At 35.5% G+C, this 16,778-nt stretch overlaps 3 gene segments (V, D, J or C); all 3 read left to right on the top strand.

Annotated features, from left to right (window-relative positions):
* The first annotated feature begins 171 nt into the window (after positions 1-171).
* Positions 172-1,079, top strand: LOC109099503. The segment is given in 2 exon segments: positions 172-561; positions 698-1,079. Coding segments are annotated over 2 exon segments (393 nt in total).
* A 4,093-nt stretch (positions 1,080-5,172) lies between these two features.
* LOC122147030 lies at positions 5,173-5,868 on the top strand. The segment is given in 2 exon segments: positions 5,173-5,321; positions 5,471-5,868. Coding segments are annotated over 2 exon segments (438 nt in total).
* A 1,359-nt stretch (positions 5,869-7,227) lies between these two features.
* Positions 7,228-7,928, top strand: LOC122148770. The segment is given in 2 exon segments: positions 7,228-7,305; positions 7,409-7,928. Coding segments are annotated over 2 exon segments (408 nt in total).
* The last annotated feature ends 8,850 nt before the right edge of the window (positions 7,929-16,778 follow it).

Genomic DNA, 16,778 nt, shown 5'->3' with positions numbered 1-16,778 from the left:
AGACAAAAAATATCTTTCCAAACCCTGGTAATCCAAAAAAAGAAAAAAAAAAAAAAAAGAAAGAAAAAATAATGTATTTTTTTTGTCTTATGTAAATTAATTTGCTTTGAAGAGGGTGCTGTGCACTAAGAACTGTTATGGTCCTCATGCACATAATGATCTCAAAATTCACCACACAACTTTCTGAATAATATACAGTACAGTAGATATTTTTAGTTGATACTACAGAAGTAAGTCAGCCTCAGTGCACAGCATGATGGATAATTAACACAGAAATCAAAATGCTGATCTATTCATTACGTTTTCTTGTTTTTGCTTCATTTATCCTACCACTGCAAGAACGTTGTATTTAAATGTGGTGCTGTTTATTTTCTTTCAATTAAAAAAAAGTGAATTAGATTTGAGAACAAGGAAGTCTCCTGCACAGAGCAGGGAGTCGTTCTTAGGGTGGGACTACAAAAGAAATACAGAAGGCACTTAAGTGAGGACTGCTTTTGCTCTTCCTGTGTCTCAGTATAACAATGCTGTTCTTTTACTTTACAGTCATGGCACTTCTTACAGGTGATTGATTTATATTTATATCATAGCTATATGTTGTTGCTGTTTTTTTTTTTTTTTTTGAGAATATATAAATACATTGCATAAATACATACTCATTCTGAATTAATGTAATCTTCTTCTCTTATTGTCTTTCCAGATACTGTTCTTGCAAATGCAATAACATCCCGCTCTACTAAACAGCATGTTTTAGAAGGAGGAAACATTACTATTTCTTGCAACTACAGTGGAAGCAATATTAACAGTCTTCAGTGGTACAGACAGTCTTCCAACACTGCACCTGAATTTATCTTGCAAGCTTTTGAAAGTGCGGGAGCACAGCAGAAGGATCGTTATGTTGCTAAAGTTCAAATGAATGAAAAACAACTACATCTGGAGATCTCCAAAACTGAGATGGCAGACGCTGCAATATACTACTGTGCCCTGGTGCCCACAGTAACAGGAAACCCTTCAACACTGTACAAAAACCTGAGATATGACTCTCACATTTGACTACAGTGCACTCTGATCCTGGTGCTAGATGTGAATTATTATTATTTTTTATTTTTTTTATTTTTTTATGTTGCACAGAATGATGGGTATTAATAGTTATTAATTCATTAATTCATATTCATGGTCATTAACACTGATAAAAATGTGATTTAAAAAAAATCAAAGCAAAAAGAGTAAGATTAGCCTCAGTCGTGGTAATGAGGGTGGAGAGAGCACTGTACATTCACTCCCCCCACCTACAATCCCTGCCGGCTCCAGACTTGAACTCGCAATCCAAAGGTTGCTAGTTCCCGACTCTCTACCATTAGGCCACGCTTCCCCCTTGTAGTGCCAGCTAGTCGCCCTCTTCCGCATATGTCCACTAGCATCCATAATACCAAAACGTGTGGATCTTATGCCTTTTCTTTAATATACACTGCCGGAGACTTTGAACCACAGATCACATTAACTGGTTTAAAGACTAAGGTATAAGAACTAAACAACTTTCCCATATGGCAGAGCTTAATATAAAAATGTAGAAGCATTTTAATCTGAGGGAGGATGTCAGAATTCAAAGACATCCAGTCTGAATGATACTCAAGTCTCTCAGAGTCTTCTTCAAATTTCTGCTGTCATGATTATTTTTACTCTCCTCACTTTTTTTTGGATGTGTATGGGTAAGATAAAGTTGTATTTTTTCTCTTTCCAATTAAGACCTGCTACTTTTGACTTATTTACTACTACTTTTTACCAGTGGTTTACTGTTTGATTTATTAATTAGGATTTTTACTCTCCATTACCAGGTCACACACAGAGGCAGACACATAATAAAACCCTTGTCACTGAATGAAAATAAACGTGTTGGTGACAGTGTTACTTGGTCCTGTAGCTATAAAGACTATACAGGTGCTGTAAATAATTTACAATGGTACAGACAATATCCCAGATCCAAACCGGAGTTCCTCCTTTACATCTTCCAACATGGTGCTATGAGTGAAGACAGACCACCCAGATTTACTGCTGCAGTTCATAAAGACAACAGACAAGTGGATCTGAAGATCTCTCCTGCTGAAGAGACAGACTCTGCCATGAAAAACCTGAAATGAGGAGGAATACATTATTTACATCTGTAGCAATCTTTCTAAAACTTTTAATGATATCAAAATGATATTCTTCTAACATCCAACAAAGTGTTTGCTACATAGAGACGGTATTTATCAGAGAATATGAAGACTCAGTGGGCGGAGCTCTCTCACTAAGATGCTGATGCAAAGTCTCTCTACTTTCACTGACTTTGTCATCGGCCCTTTTCTAAAGATCATCCATCATGTTTCTCTTTTGCTGGACACTTTCATTATTCTTCGGTAAGAGACATTCTAATTTTCAGGGTATCGTCCCCAATAAATGTGGACAAACTTAATTTTAGAGCAAATAATGCATGAATTTTTGATGCTAAATCTGTTTTCTTTTTTATTAATAAAGATGCGTTTCTTTTTTTTACAGGTATTTCTTTTGCAAACACAATACAACCACTATCCTCTGAAAAGCATGTTTTCAGAGGTGAAAAAGTGATTCTTTCTTGTAACTACAGTGGCAAAGTAAATAATCTGCAGTGGTATCATCAATATCCTGGATCTCGACCAGAGCACCTCATTCTTGTCACAGAATATTCAGAACAAGATCTTTCACGTCGTCTGTCAGCAAAAGCAACAAAAGACCTAAAACAAGTGAATCTTACAATCTCCTCTGCTGAAGAAACAGATTCTGCTCTGTACTACTGCGCCCTGCAGCCCACAGTGACAGGAAACCTGAGAACACTGTACAAAAACCTGGCATGTAACACATCAATTATTTAACGTCGGCAGAAATAGTTAAGTTCATGTCATCTTTCCAAACCCTGGTAATCCAAAAAAAAAAAAAAAAAAGAAAAGAAAAGAAAGAAAATTTTATGCATTTGTTGTGTCACAAATAACTCACTTTGCCCAGAAGAGGGTGCTGTGCACTAAGAACTGTTATGGTCCTCATGCACATAATGATCTCAAAATTTACCACACAACTTTCTGAATAATATACAGAACAGTAGATATTTTTAGTCGATACTACAGAAGTAAGTCAGCCTCAGTGCATAGCATGATGGATAATTAACACAGAAATCTAAATGCTGATCTATTCATTACACGTTTTCTTGTTTTTGCTTCATTTATTCTACCACTGCAAGCATGTCATATTTAAATGTGGTGCTGTTTAATTTTCTTGCAATTAAAAAAAAAGTTTGAGAACAAGGAAGTCTCCTGCACAGAGCAGGGAGTTGTTCTTAGGGTGGGACTACAAAAGAAATACAGGCACTTAAGTCAGGACTGCTTTTGCTCTTCCTGTGTCTCAGTATGACGATGCTGCTCTTTTACTTTACAGTCATGGCACTTCTTACAGGTGATTGATTTATATTTATATATCATAGCTATATGTTGTGTGTGTTTTTTTGAGAATATATAAATACATTGCATAAATACATACTCATGCTGAATTAATGTAATCTTCTTCTCTTATTGTCTTTCCAGATACCGTTCTTGCAAATGCAATAACATCCCGCTCTACTAAACAGCATGTATTAGAAGGAGGAAAGGTTACTATTTCTTGCAACTACAGTGGAAGCAATATTTACAGTCTTCAGTGGTACAGACAGTCTTCCAACACTGCACCTGAATTTATCTTGCAAGCTTTTGAAAGTGCAGGACCACAGCAGAAGGATCGTTATGTTTCTCAAGTTCAAATGAATGAAAAACAACTAGATCTGGAGATCTCCAAAACTGAGATGGCAGATGCTGCAATATACTACTGTGCCCTGGTGCCCACATTTATCATATGTATCTTCTATTCTTGTCAAATCCACTATAGTAATGTCCATCTTTTAAAACTTACAAGGTTTTTAAATACGTTTCCATAAGAGGTGCACCTTAAAAAAATGAATTTAAAAAAACATATATTGCAGACACAATGACCATTATCTATTAATGAACTTCTAATAAACTTTACATCTAAAAAATTTAAAATATTAAGATATTGTCATGTAGAGACAAGTCCAGTCATTATGAGAAAATAAGAAGACTGGGAAGAGAGGGTGGTGCTCTTCCTGACATACTGACAGTGCAAGAGGCTGCTCAGAGTCACTTTACTTTGGCATTACTCCTTCTCTGCAGACCATCCATCATGTGTTCTCCTTTGTTGGATGTCATTTTTTATTATTGATAGGTAAGATGTTTTGGATTTTTAGAGTCTTGATAAAGGTTAAACAATGGAAAAAAACAAAATGGGGCATGTGGCTGAAGTGAGAGCAGAGATGCTAAAATATTTAGTTTAATAATAAAAATTAATATCTTTTTTTTTTCAGGAAATTCCTTTGCAAACACAATACAAACATTATACTCTGAAAAGCATCTTACAATCTCCTCTGCTGAAGAAACAGATTCTGCTCTGTACTACTGCGCCCTGCAGCCCACAGTGACAGGAAACCTGCGAACACTGTACCGAAACCTTTGATATAACATAAATCTGAACTGACATGTATTTGTAAACCTCAGTAATGAAAGCTTGATGCAGCATTAAATAAAATACTAAATTAAATTTTACAAATGTAAACATTTGTCCAGTGTCTTTCAATCAAACAGCAGCAACAAAGTGAACAAAGTACAGTATTAACTTCACATCAAAGAAACTGATATACAGCTAATTCTTTTCATCAACATACACTGAGGTTCAAAAGTCTGAGATCACTACTAAAAATGCAATTTTTCATATTTGTTTAACATAGTTTAATAGTTTTCATTACATATATATTCATTCACTCATTCCATGTTTAAATTACATAATAAGTACCTGATTTTGTGACTTTTTGGACCTCACAGTATCATGAAGCTGAAAAGTTTTTGAAACAGTCATTCAAGTTTGACCCCCACAAGAAGGTGCTCTTCTGAGCTGAGAAGCTGCTTCACTGTATTACAGCACTAAACTCTTATAAAGATCTTATATTTAGTCATTGATGATAAGCTACATCTTTCATTACAGAAAATGTAATTATGAAAGTATGAATATAACATGAACATAACACTGTAACCTCAACACAAAGATATCTGCTGTTGCCCACTTCTTTGCCACAGGGTGGAGCTCTGCAGTCTGACGCTCAAGCTCAAGCTAAATGTGACTGACTCAAGGTTGAGTTTAACACTTCAAGCTTTCTGTCTGCTGAGCAGTGACCATGTTTACTGTTGTCTTTATTGAATTTTTACTGCTTATGGGTAAGTAATAATTTAATGCTCACTATTGCATTAACGTCAGTACCAGTCGACTGAACACGTTACAGTAACTCTCTTCTGCATCACTTAGATTTAACAGTTCTGTTGAACAAAAATTACTTTAAAACATTTTCTCTTCTCTTCTTTTACAGAGAGTGCTGGTGCAAATACAATAGAATCTCTCTTACCAGAAAAGCATGTTGTAGTTGGACAAAGTGCTGTTATCTCTTGCAAATACAGTGGCATTGGGCCCAGCTTTCAGTGGTATCGCCAATATCCAAGATCCAGACCAGAGTATCTTATTTTTAACACAGAGACTGCGGTTTCATCCGAATCCACTTTACGTCTCAAAGCGATGGCTAAAAAAGAAATCACAGAAGTGGAGCTGGAGATCTCATCTACTGAAATCAAAGACTCTGCTGTGTATTACTGTGCCCTGGTGCCCACAGTGACAGGAAACCCACCTGCTCTGTACAAAAACTTAATACATGAACACATCTTGCATTACACAAACATTGTGACACACCCAGCTTCCAATCACGCACAATAGATCAATGATGCAACTGTTTCTTATTTTTCCAAATTTATGAAACACTGTTAGGTCTTCTGATGATTTTAAGAAAAGGACAACCCATCATCCAAGATAAAGCCTCAGCCAGGGGGTGGAGCAAAATTCACAAAGTCTTTGAATGTGTGAAAGGCTGGTTCGTTTAGAGTCACCCTGGTTTGATAGTTTTACAATCATTCATCATCAGAAACCATGATGTTTCTTTTTTGTTGGATACCACTGACAATACTCATAGGTAAATAATTGAATTCATGATTTAATTCTTGTTTACTAAAAATTACTTTATTTTGATGTGCTATATTATATATAAATTTGTGCACAAGTTTCTTACCTTCAGTGTTATTTTAATTAATACAGTTGCATTTTATCCATTCAGGAAATTCCTTTGCTGACACAATACAGCCATTGTTCTTCTGAAAGGCATATTTTCAAAGGCGACAATGTGACTCTGTCCTGTAACTACAGCGGTTTTGTAAACAATATTCATGGTATCGGCAATATGTGGGATCTAGACTGGAGTTTCTGATACTTGTAAATGAAAATTCAGAGGCATCTGAGCATTCTCTTCGTCTGTCAGCAAAAGACTCAAAAGAGAAGAAACAAGTGATTCTTAAAATCTCTTCTGCTGAAGTGACTGATTATGCTCTGTACTACTGCGCTCTGAGGCCCACAGTGACAGAAAGCCCAGAAGCACTGTACAAAAACTCTGATTTCAGTCGGATGATTTTGTATTTCGGCATAACTTTTTTTTTTATTATTACATCATTCTTTCTACTTCAAAATGTCATGTTATTTGCTTCATCTTTGTAATTAATTTTGAGTTTTTTAGTGTGTGTGTTACTAAATTTATACTTAAATGTAAAATTTCCATTAATAATCCAACCCTATTCCATTATACAGAAGGCTTTAATTTTCTGTTTGATTTCAATTTCTTAAAATGGAATAAATATTCAATATATGTTCACATTATGAGGTGCTCCAGTAATTCCCATGTGCACAACAAAAATTTTAGTTTGTTACTTTAGTATGAAATTTTCAGTAACTTAATGTTTTCTATTTTTTTATTTTATTTTATTACATTTTTCTATAAACTAATGTCCAAGTATAAACCTTGAGAACTGCTTTAAGAGGAATTCCTTCTAACTTGGCAGAAGTCATTATCAAAGGGTAAAAATACAAATACTGTCCAAGTCCTCAGTGATTTGTGAAAGTCTAAATGTGTTTGTTTTCACCCAGAAGAGGGCGTTCTTCTGTTATCTGTGTCCCTCAACACTCGTCATGGAAGGTCAAATCTTGCCACAGGGTGGAGCTCCAGGCTTAAATCACTGTGTTCCAGTCAGGAAAAAAAAACACATCTGAGTTTGTCATTTCATTCCATCATGCTGCTCTGTGCACTTGGAATATTTTCAGTACTTGCAGGTGAGACTCGTTTATTTTATCACCACCTCTTTTTAATTAAAAATGTTAGTATTGCATTTATCTGATCACAATAGGGAATTTAGCATGTCTTTTGTTTTTTCAGGAGACTCTCTTGGTGATCTAATAACATCTCATGGTTCTGAAAAACAAGCTCAAGATGGTAACAATGTTACTCTCTCCTGCAACTACACTGGTACTGTTTATAATCTACTGTGGTATCGTCAGTATCAAAGATCCAAACCAGAACTGCTTCTGTTCATGACTGAATCTGGAGATCCAGTTAAAGAAGATCCATCAGCCGACTGGTTATCTGCTAAAGTTGACAAACACAGAAAGCTCATGGAACTGGAAATCAGCCCTGCTAAAGTATCAGACTCTGTACAGTATTACTGTGCCCTGAAGCCCACAGTGACAGGAAACCCTTTTCCTCTGTACATAATCTTTCTGTATATAAGTCATGCTTTTAATTGATGCTTAACAAACACATACTCTACAGTATGTATTATTTCTGTGATTGAATCAGCCATCAGTAACACAAGCATCTGTTAATGAATCCACAAGGATCAATACAACACATATTTCCATAGACAGGCAGAGCTTATAGATCTTATAGATCATTAAATTCAAACCACATACAACAATGATCATCATCATCTGCTCTTCTTTAACATTTGTCTTGAGTTATGGTAAGCCACAGACTTTTGACACCTTTAAATAATTGTATATTATATTAAGTAAAGCTTTATGATTTTGGAAACACTGGATTGTTCATCTACTTTGCAGGTTAAGCTAATAAGATTCCTGTCAGTTCAGATAAAGCATGTGTCTTTTTAAATGAAGGCAGTAATGCTACTCTGTCCTGTACCTTTGACGAATCAGCTTACCGTCTCCACTGGTTTTGACAGAAGACCGGATCAAAGTTAGAGTTTTTGCTGCTAGTTGATAAATCCACCAAATTTGTAGTGCCAGCTAGTTGACCTCTTCCGCATCCATTAGCATCCATAATACCAAACATGTGGATCTGGAGATCTCCTCTGCTGCTGTATCAGCTAAAGTTTAAGTATTACAAACTTCTTATGCCTTTTCTTTAATATATACTGCCGGAGACTTTGAACCACAGATCACATTAACTGGTTTAAAGACTAAGGTATAAAAACTAAACAACTTTCCCATAGGGCGGAGCTTAATATTATGATGTTGTAGAAGCATTTTAATCTGAGGGAGGATGTCAGAATTCAAAGACATCCAGTCTGAATGATACTCAAGTCTCTCAGATTCTTCTTCAGATTTCTGCTGTCATGATTATTTTTTCTCCTCACTTTTTTGTGGATGTGTATGGGTAAGATAAAGTTGTATTTTTTCTCTTTCCAATTAAGACCTGCTACTTTTTACTTATTTACTACTACTTTTTACCAGTGGTTACTGTTTGATTTATTAATTAGGATTTTACTCTCCATTACCAGGTCACACAGAGGCAGACACAATAAAACCCTTGTCACTGAATGTAAATAGACATGTTGGTGATGGTGTTAATTTGTCCTGTAGCTATAAAGACTATACAGGTGCTGTAAATAATTTACAATGGTACAGACAATATCCCAGATCCAAACCGGAGTTCCTCCTTTACATCTTACAAAATGGAGATATGAGTAAAGACAGACCACCCAGATTTACTGCTGCAGTTAATCAAGACAACAAACAAGTGGATCTGAAGATCTCTCCTGCTGAAGAGACAGACTCTGCCATGTACTACTGTGCCCTGGTGCCCACAGTGACAGGAAACCCAACTGCATCATACAAAAACCTCCCATTTCATCATTAAAGAAAGATGAAGCCTCAAACACTTACTTCATCCTGTCCCAAAGGCCAGTGCATCATCACCACTATAGTCTGCAATTTTGCTAAAACAACTCATAACATACAATCCAGTCATATAGTGAAAAGTTTGCATTTCCCAATATGACTGAAATAGTACTTTTATGCCAGAAGGTGGGCGCTGTATGTATATTGTGAGTTTTTCAGTCAATTCAGTTTGCATCTTCAGCTGTATACAAGTTCCATTTTTAACATTATTATTAGATTAATTGTCTGTCATTTTTGTTATTTCACAGGTCAGATTTTGCCCCTGTATTGGTGATCATTTGTGTTTTAAAGTCAGAGTCTGACATGCTTGATCTGCAAAATATTGTCAGTTTGTTTCAGATTACATTAGTTAATCTAATTGGTTGTTCCCAAGGTTACTATAAAAAGAGAGCTTGCATCAAAGCTGCAGTGTTTTTGCTTGCAAGATTTTTTTTAAAGGTAAATGTTATTGATAATATTCCAGGAATTGCTGAACTACATATTCCAGTATACTAGTCATTCTGACACCTTGCCGTCAAGTATTTTATGGATATTTTATCATATGTTAATTTTTACTTTAGACTCATCCCGAACTGTCTGAGATTTATTCTTCTTATACATATTCTGTCAGAGGGAGGAGCTATAGGATTCAAGTTTTTCATTACCCAGCTCCAGCTATACTGAGTTTTAGGAGGAAATTGATTCTCATAGTCATTTTTGTCTCTTTATTAGAAAGATGTTGTTCCTGATTTTAATCATCATTTCTCTGCTCAAAGGTCAGTTATTGATATTTTTTTTTTTTTACATTTTATCCTATTATTACAGTATATATTCAGGGTGAACTACATTTATGCATCTTAATTTAATTTAGCCCAAGGGAATAATTTATCATATTTGATTCTTCTTCTACACAGAGAATGCTGATGCAAATACAATAAACCCGCTGGTCCCAGAGAAGCACATCACAGCAGGAGACAATGTTACCCTCTCCTGTGATTACAGTGGAGAGGTGTTAATACACTGCAGTGGTATCGACAATATCCAGGATCTCAAATAGAGTTCCTTATATTTGTCACTGAGCTCAATGGCCGGTCAGATCCTGCACTTCGACTTTCATCTGTGGCTGATGTACGTAATAAACGCATTAATCTCAGTATCTTTCAGGCAGAAATGGAAGATTCTGCACTGTACTACTGTGCCCTGGTGCCCACAGTGATGGGAAACACTGCAACACTGTGCAAAAACATCATTAGCAGCAGACATAGATCCAACATCAGATTTCAACCAATTTTTCAAAACATTTCAACAAATCAAAGTGTCATGACTTCATTTGTATCAGTTAAGTAAAATGAAGCACAAAGGTGATGTTTCAGATAATGTTTATGCATTAATAAAGCTAGAATCTTCATAACATTATGAAAAATTGTTTACCTCTGAGTATGCAGTGACTGCTAAATGTCATGTTACTGGTTTGAATATAAAGACACCATAAAAAAGCAGGCTAAACTAAATAACTTTCCCATAGGGCGGAGCTCAATATCAAGATGTAGAAGCATTTTAATCTGAGGGAGGATGTCAGAATGCAAAGACATCCAGTCTGAATGATACTCAAGTCTCTCAGATTCTTCTTCAGATTTCTGCTGTCATGATTATTTTTACTCTCCTCACTTTTTTGTGGATGTGTATTGGTAAGATAAAGTTGTAAAATTTTTACTCCAATCTAGGCTGTTACTTTTTTACTTATTTGCTACTGTTTTACCATTTAATTGCTGTCTAATAAGGCTTTTACTCTCCATTACCAGGGCACACAGAGGCAGATGCAATAAAACCCTTGTCACTGAATGTAAATAGACGTGTTGGTGACAGTGTTAATTTGTCCTGTAGCTATAAAGACTATACAGCTACTGTACAAAATTTACAATGGTACAGACAATATCCCAGATCCAAACCGGAGTTCCTCCTTTATATCTTAGAAAATGGAGCTATGAGTGAAGACAGACCACCCAGATTTACTGCTGCAGTTAAAAAAGACAACAAACAAGTGGATCTGAAGATCTCTCCTGCTGAAGAGACAGACTCTGCCATGTACTACTGTGCCCTGGTGCCCACAGTGACAGGAAACCCACATGCTCTGTACAAAAACTTAATACCTTAACACATCTTACATTAAACCAAAAAATGTGACACCAACTTCTAATCATGCACAATAAATCATTGTTGCAACGGTTGTTCTTTTTTTCTCTAAATCTAATGAAACATTGTCAGGTATTTTCATTTTTAGAGAAAAACAGCCCATCAAGAAAGAAGACAAAGCCTCAGCCAGAGGGTGGAGCAAATTCACAAAGTTGAATGTTTGAAAGGCTGATTCATTTAGAGTCATCCTGCTTTCATAGTTTTACAATCACTATACATCAGAAACCATCATGTTTCTGTTTTGTTGGATACCACTGACATTACTCATAGGTAAAAACATTTTTTTATTGTTTATTTTATTAAAAATATATATTTTATGTATTAAATTGTATCACATTGTGAACAAGTTACTTAGTATCAATTTAATTAATACAATTGCATGCATTTATTCCATACAGGAAATTCCTTTGCTGACACAATACAGCCATTGTCTTCTGAAAAACACATTTCAGAGGTGACAATGTGACTCTGTCCTGTAACTACAGTGGTTTTGTATATGACCTGCAATGGTATCGAAATTTTGGGGGATTTAGACCAGAATTCCTGATACTTGTAAATGAAAATTCAGAGGCATCTGAGCATTCTCTTCGTCTGTCAGCAAAAGACTCAAAAGAGAAGAAACAAGTGATTCTTAAAATCTCTTCTGCTGAAGTGACTGATTATGCTCTGTACTACTGCGCTCTGAGGCCCACAGTGACAGAAAGCCCAGAAGCACTGTACAAAAACTCTGATTTCAGTCATTTTGTACTGTTACTGATTTTATACTTCAGTTTGTGACACCTCAATGAATGGATCCAACCCCATTGTTTAAGATATATGGAAATCTTTCATCTAATGTTTCATTTCAATTAAAATGGATAGGAAATGTGGAATATATGTTCAGATTATGTTACAGTAATTTCCATGTGCATAACACATTTTAGTTTGTCTTTTTAGTATGAAAGCTTCAATAGTTTGTTGAAATTTTTTTTTCTATTTTTTATCTCACTGCATTTTCCACAAACTAATGCCTAAATATAAATCTAGAGAACAGATTTAAGAGAGATGCACATAAAAACATTCATTCTTGACAGAAGTCATCATCAGAGGGTAAAAATATAAATACTGTCATTTTTATCTGTGATCCTCTATGAAGGTCTAAATGTGTGTGTGTGTTTTGTTTGTTTGTTTGTGTGTTTTTTTTTCACCCAGAAGAGGGCGTTCTTCTGTTATCTGTGTCCCTCAACACTCGTCATGGAAGGTCAAATCTTGCCACAGGGTGGAGCTCCAGGCTTAAATCACTGTGTTCCAGTCAGGAAAAAACACATCTGAGTTTGTCATTTCATTCCATCATGCTGCTCTGTGCACTTGTAATATTTTCAGTGCTTGCAGGTGAGACTCATTTATTTTCTCACCACCTCTTTTAGTTTAAAAATGTTAGTATTGCATTTATCAGATCACAACAGTGAATTTAGCATGTCTTTTTTCTTTTAGGAGACTCTCTTGGTGATCTAAAAACATCTCATGGTTCTGAAAAACAAGCTCAAGATGGTAACAATGTTACTCTCTCCTGCAACTACACTGGTACTGTTTATAATCTACTGTGGTATCGTCAGTATCAAAGATCCAAACCAGAACTCCTTCTGTTCATGACTGAATCTGGAGATCCAGTTAAAGAAGATCCATCAGCCCACTGGTTATCTGCTGAAGTTGACAAACACAGAAAGCTCATGGAACTGGAAATCAGCCCTGCTAAAGTATCAGACTCTGTACAGTATTACTGTGCCCTGAAGCCCACAGTGACAGGAATCTCTTTTCCTCTGCACAAAATGTTTTCTGTATATTAGTCATGCTTTTAATTGATGCTTAACAAACACATGTATTCTACAGTATGTAATATTTCTGTGACTTAATCAGCCATCAGTAACACAAGCATCTCTTAATGAATCCACAAGGATCGATACAACTTAAATCAGTTGTGATGCTACCTGGTATATTTGTATAATATAAATATAAGTATAATATAAAAGTTCAATAAAAATGGTGAAAAAAGAAATGATGACCACTTGGGTGTTATCATGAACATGAAAAAAATGAAATAAGAAAAATGCCATTAAGAATGTAAAAATAAGCAACTAGATCTCCAATATTCCGTTTGTTCTGTATCATTATTGTGATTTTGCAATAAAAAAAACAGATATGTGAGAGAGAAATAACTCCACCAATTAATGTTTTCAGCTAAAGTTTAAAAAACTATTACAGTCTTCTTATGTCTTTTCTTTAATACACATTGGCAGAGACTTTGAATCGCAGGTCACATGAACTGGTTTAAGTATGAAGACTTCATTAGAGAAATACAAACAAAACAAGATTTTTCCAGCAGGTGGGGCTTAATATCAGGATGAAGAAGCATTTTAATCTGAGGGAGGATGTCAGAATTCAAAGACATCCAGTCTGAATGATACTCAAGTCTCTCAGAGTCTTCTTCAAATATCTGCTGTCATGATTATTTTCACTCTCCTCTGTTTTTTGTGGATGTGTTTTGGTAAGATAAAGTTTTATTTTTCTCTCCAGTCTATACCTTTTACTTATTTTCTACTTCCTACTTTTTACCATTTAATTACTGTCTAATTAGGCTTTACTCTCCATTACTAGGGCGCACAGAGGCAGAAATTGAACCCTTGTCACTGAATGAAAATAAACGTGTTGGTGACAGTATTACTCTGTCCTGCAGTTATAAAGACTATTCAGGTACTGTAAATAATTTACAATGGTACAGACAATATCCCAGATCCAAACCGGAGTTCCTCCTTTACATCTTCCAACATGGAGCTATGAGTGAAGACAGACCACCCAGATTTACTGCTGCAGTTAATAAAGACAACAAACAAGTGGATCTAAATATCTCTTCTGCTGTAGAGACAGACTCTGCCATGTACTACTGTGCCCTGAGGCCCACAGTGACAGGAAACCCAACTGCATCATACAAAAACCTCCCATTTCATCATTAAAGAAAGATGAAGCCTCAAACACTTACTTCATCCTGTCCCAAAGGCCAGTGCATCATCACCACTATAGTCTGTAATTTTGCTAAAACAACTCATAACATAATACATAATACAGTCATATAGTGAAAAGTTTGCATTTCCCAATATGACTGAAATAGTACTTTTATGCCAGAAGGTGGCGCTGTATGTATATTGTGAGTTTTTCAGTCAATTCAGTTTGCATCTTCAGCTGCATATGAGTTCCATTTTTATTATTATTATTAGATTAATTGTCTGTCTTTTTTGTTATTTCACAGGTCAGATTTTGCCCCTGTATTGATGATCATTTGTATGTTTTAAAGTCAGAGTCTGACATGCTTGATCTGCAAGATACTGTCAGTTTGTTTCAGATTACGTTGGTTAACCAAATTGGTTACTCCTAAGGTTACTATAAAAAGAGAGCTTGCATCAATGCTGCAGTGTTCTTGCTTGCAATATTTTTTCAGGTAAAGCATCTTTCAGGTAAATGTTATTGATAATATTCCAGGAATTGCTGAACTACATATTCCAGTATATTTTATTTTATGGATATTTTAGCATATGCTAATTTTTACTTTAGACTCATCCTGAACTGTCTGAGATAGCTAAAATATTTCCGTAAAGATCATTTCACCTATTGCTGACTTAAATAATCATAATTTATCCTTCTTATACATATTCTGCCAGAGGAAGGAGCTATAGGATTCAAGTTTTTCATTACCCAGCTCCAGCTATACTGAGTTTTAGGAGGAAACTGATTCTCATAGTCATTTTTGTCTTTTTTTTTTTTTTTACATTTTATCCTATTATTATATATTCAATGTGAACTGCATCTTAATTTAATTTAGCCCAAAGGAATGATTTATCATATTTGATTCTTCTTCTACACAGAAAATGCTGATGCAAATACAATAAACCCACTGGTCCCAGAGAAGCACATCACAGCAGGAGACAATGTTACCCTCTCCTGTGATTACAGTGGAGGTGTTAATACACTGCAGTGGTATCGACAATATCCAGGATCTCAAATAGAGTTCCTTATATTTGTCACTGCGCTCAATGGCCGGTCAGATCCTGCACTTCGACTTTCATCTGTGGCTGATGAACGTAATAAATGCATGAATCTTAGCGTTTTTCAGGCAGAAATGGAAGATTCTGTGCTGTACTACTGTGCCCTGGTGCCCATAGTGATGGGAAACACTGCAACACTGTGCAAAAACATCATTAGCAGCAGACATAGATCATACATCAGATTTCAACCAATTTTTCAAAACATTGTGATGACTCCAGTTGGATCAGTTAAGTAAAATGAAGCATGAAGGTGATGTTTTAGAGAATATATATATTAATTTATGCATTGATAAAGCTAGAATCTTTATAACATTATAAAAAATTGTTTACCTCTGAGTATGCAGTGACTGCTAAATGTCATGTTAACAGGTTTGAATATAAAGACACCATAAAAAAGCAGGCTAAACTAAATAACTTTCCCATAGGGCGGAGCTTAATATAAAGATGTAGAAGCATTTTAATCTGAGGGAGGATGTCAGAATTCAAAGACATCCAGTCTGAATGATACTCAAGTCTCTCAGATTCTTCTTCAGATTTCTGCTGTCATGATTATTTTTACTCTCCTCACTTTTTTGTGGATGTGTATTGGTAAGATAAAGTTGCACAATTTTTACTCCAATCTAGGCTGTTACTTTTTTACTTATTTGCTACTATGTTTTACAATTTAATTACTGTCTAATAGGTCTTTTAATCTCCATTACCAGGGCACACAGAGGCAGATGCAATAAAACCCTTGTCACTGAATATAAAGAGATGTGTTGGTGACAGTGTTACTTTGTCCTGTAGCTATAAAGACTATACAGCTACTGTACAAAATTTACAATGGTACAGACAATATCCCAGATCCAAACCGGAGTTCCTCCTTTACATCTTCCAAAATGGAGATATGAGTGAAGACAGACCACCCAGATTTACTGCTGCAGTTAATCAAGACAACAAACAAGTGGATCTAAATATCTCTTCTGCTGAAGAGACAGATTCTGCTGTGTACTACTGTGCCCTGTTGCCCACAGTGACATGAAATCTAACTGCATCATACAAAAACCTCCCATGTCATCATTAAAGAAAGATGAAGCTTCAGTTACATACAGTACTTCATCCTGTCTCAAATACCAAATGCATCACCACAATAGCCCATCCTTTCACTGGAACAAATCACATCATGCTTATTCACTCCAAAGGTACACATCTCCCCATGACTAAAATTGTACAGAAAACATTACACTTAACCGTATTTGCCAGGAGGTGGCGCTATATGACTAACCTCCCAGCCCCTTTGCTTTTGTAAGCGAGTTTATCGTACAAAATAATTGGTTTTATTCTATGGTGATTTTTATTTATTTTTTTTACACAGATTTTGAC

Source organism: Cyprinus carpio, chromosome A2 (assembly GCF_018340385.1).
Source record: "Cyprinus carpio isolate SPL01 chromosome A2, ASM1834038v1, whole genome shotgun sequence".
Classification (NCBI taxonomy): Eukaryota; Metazoa; Chordata; class Actinopteri; order Cypriniformes; family Cyprinidae; genus Cyprinus; species Cyprinus carpio.
Note: the sequence above shows the minus strand (reverse complement) of the source record. Positions and strands in the feature narration are given on the sequence as shown.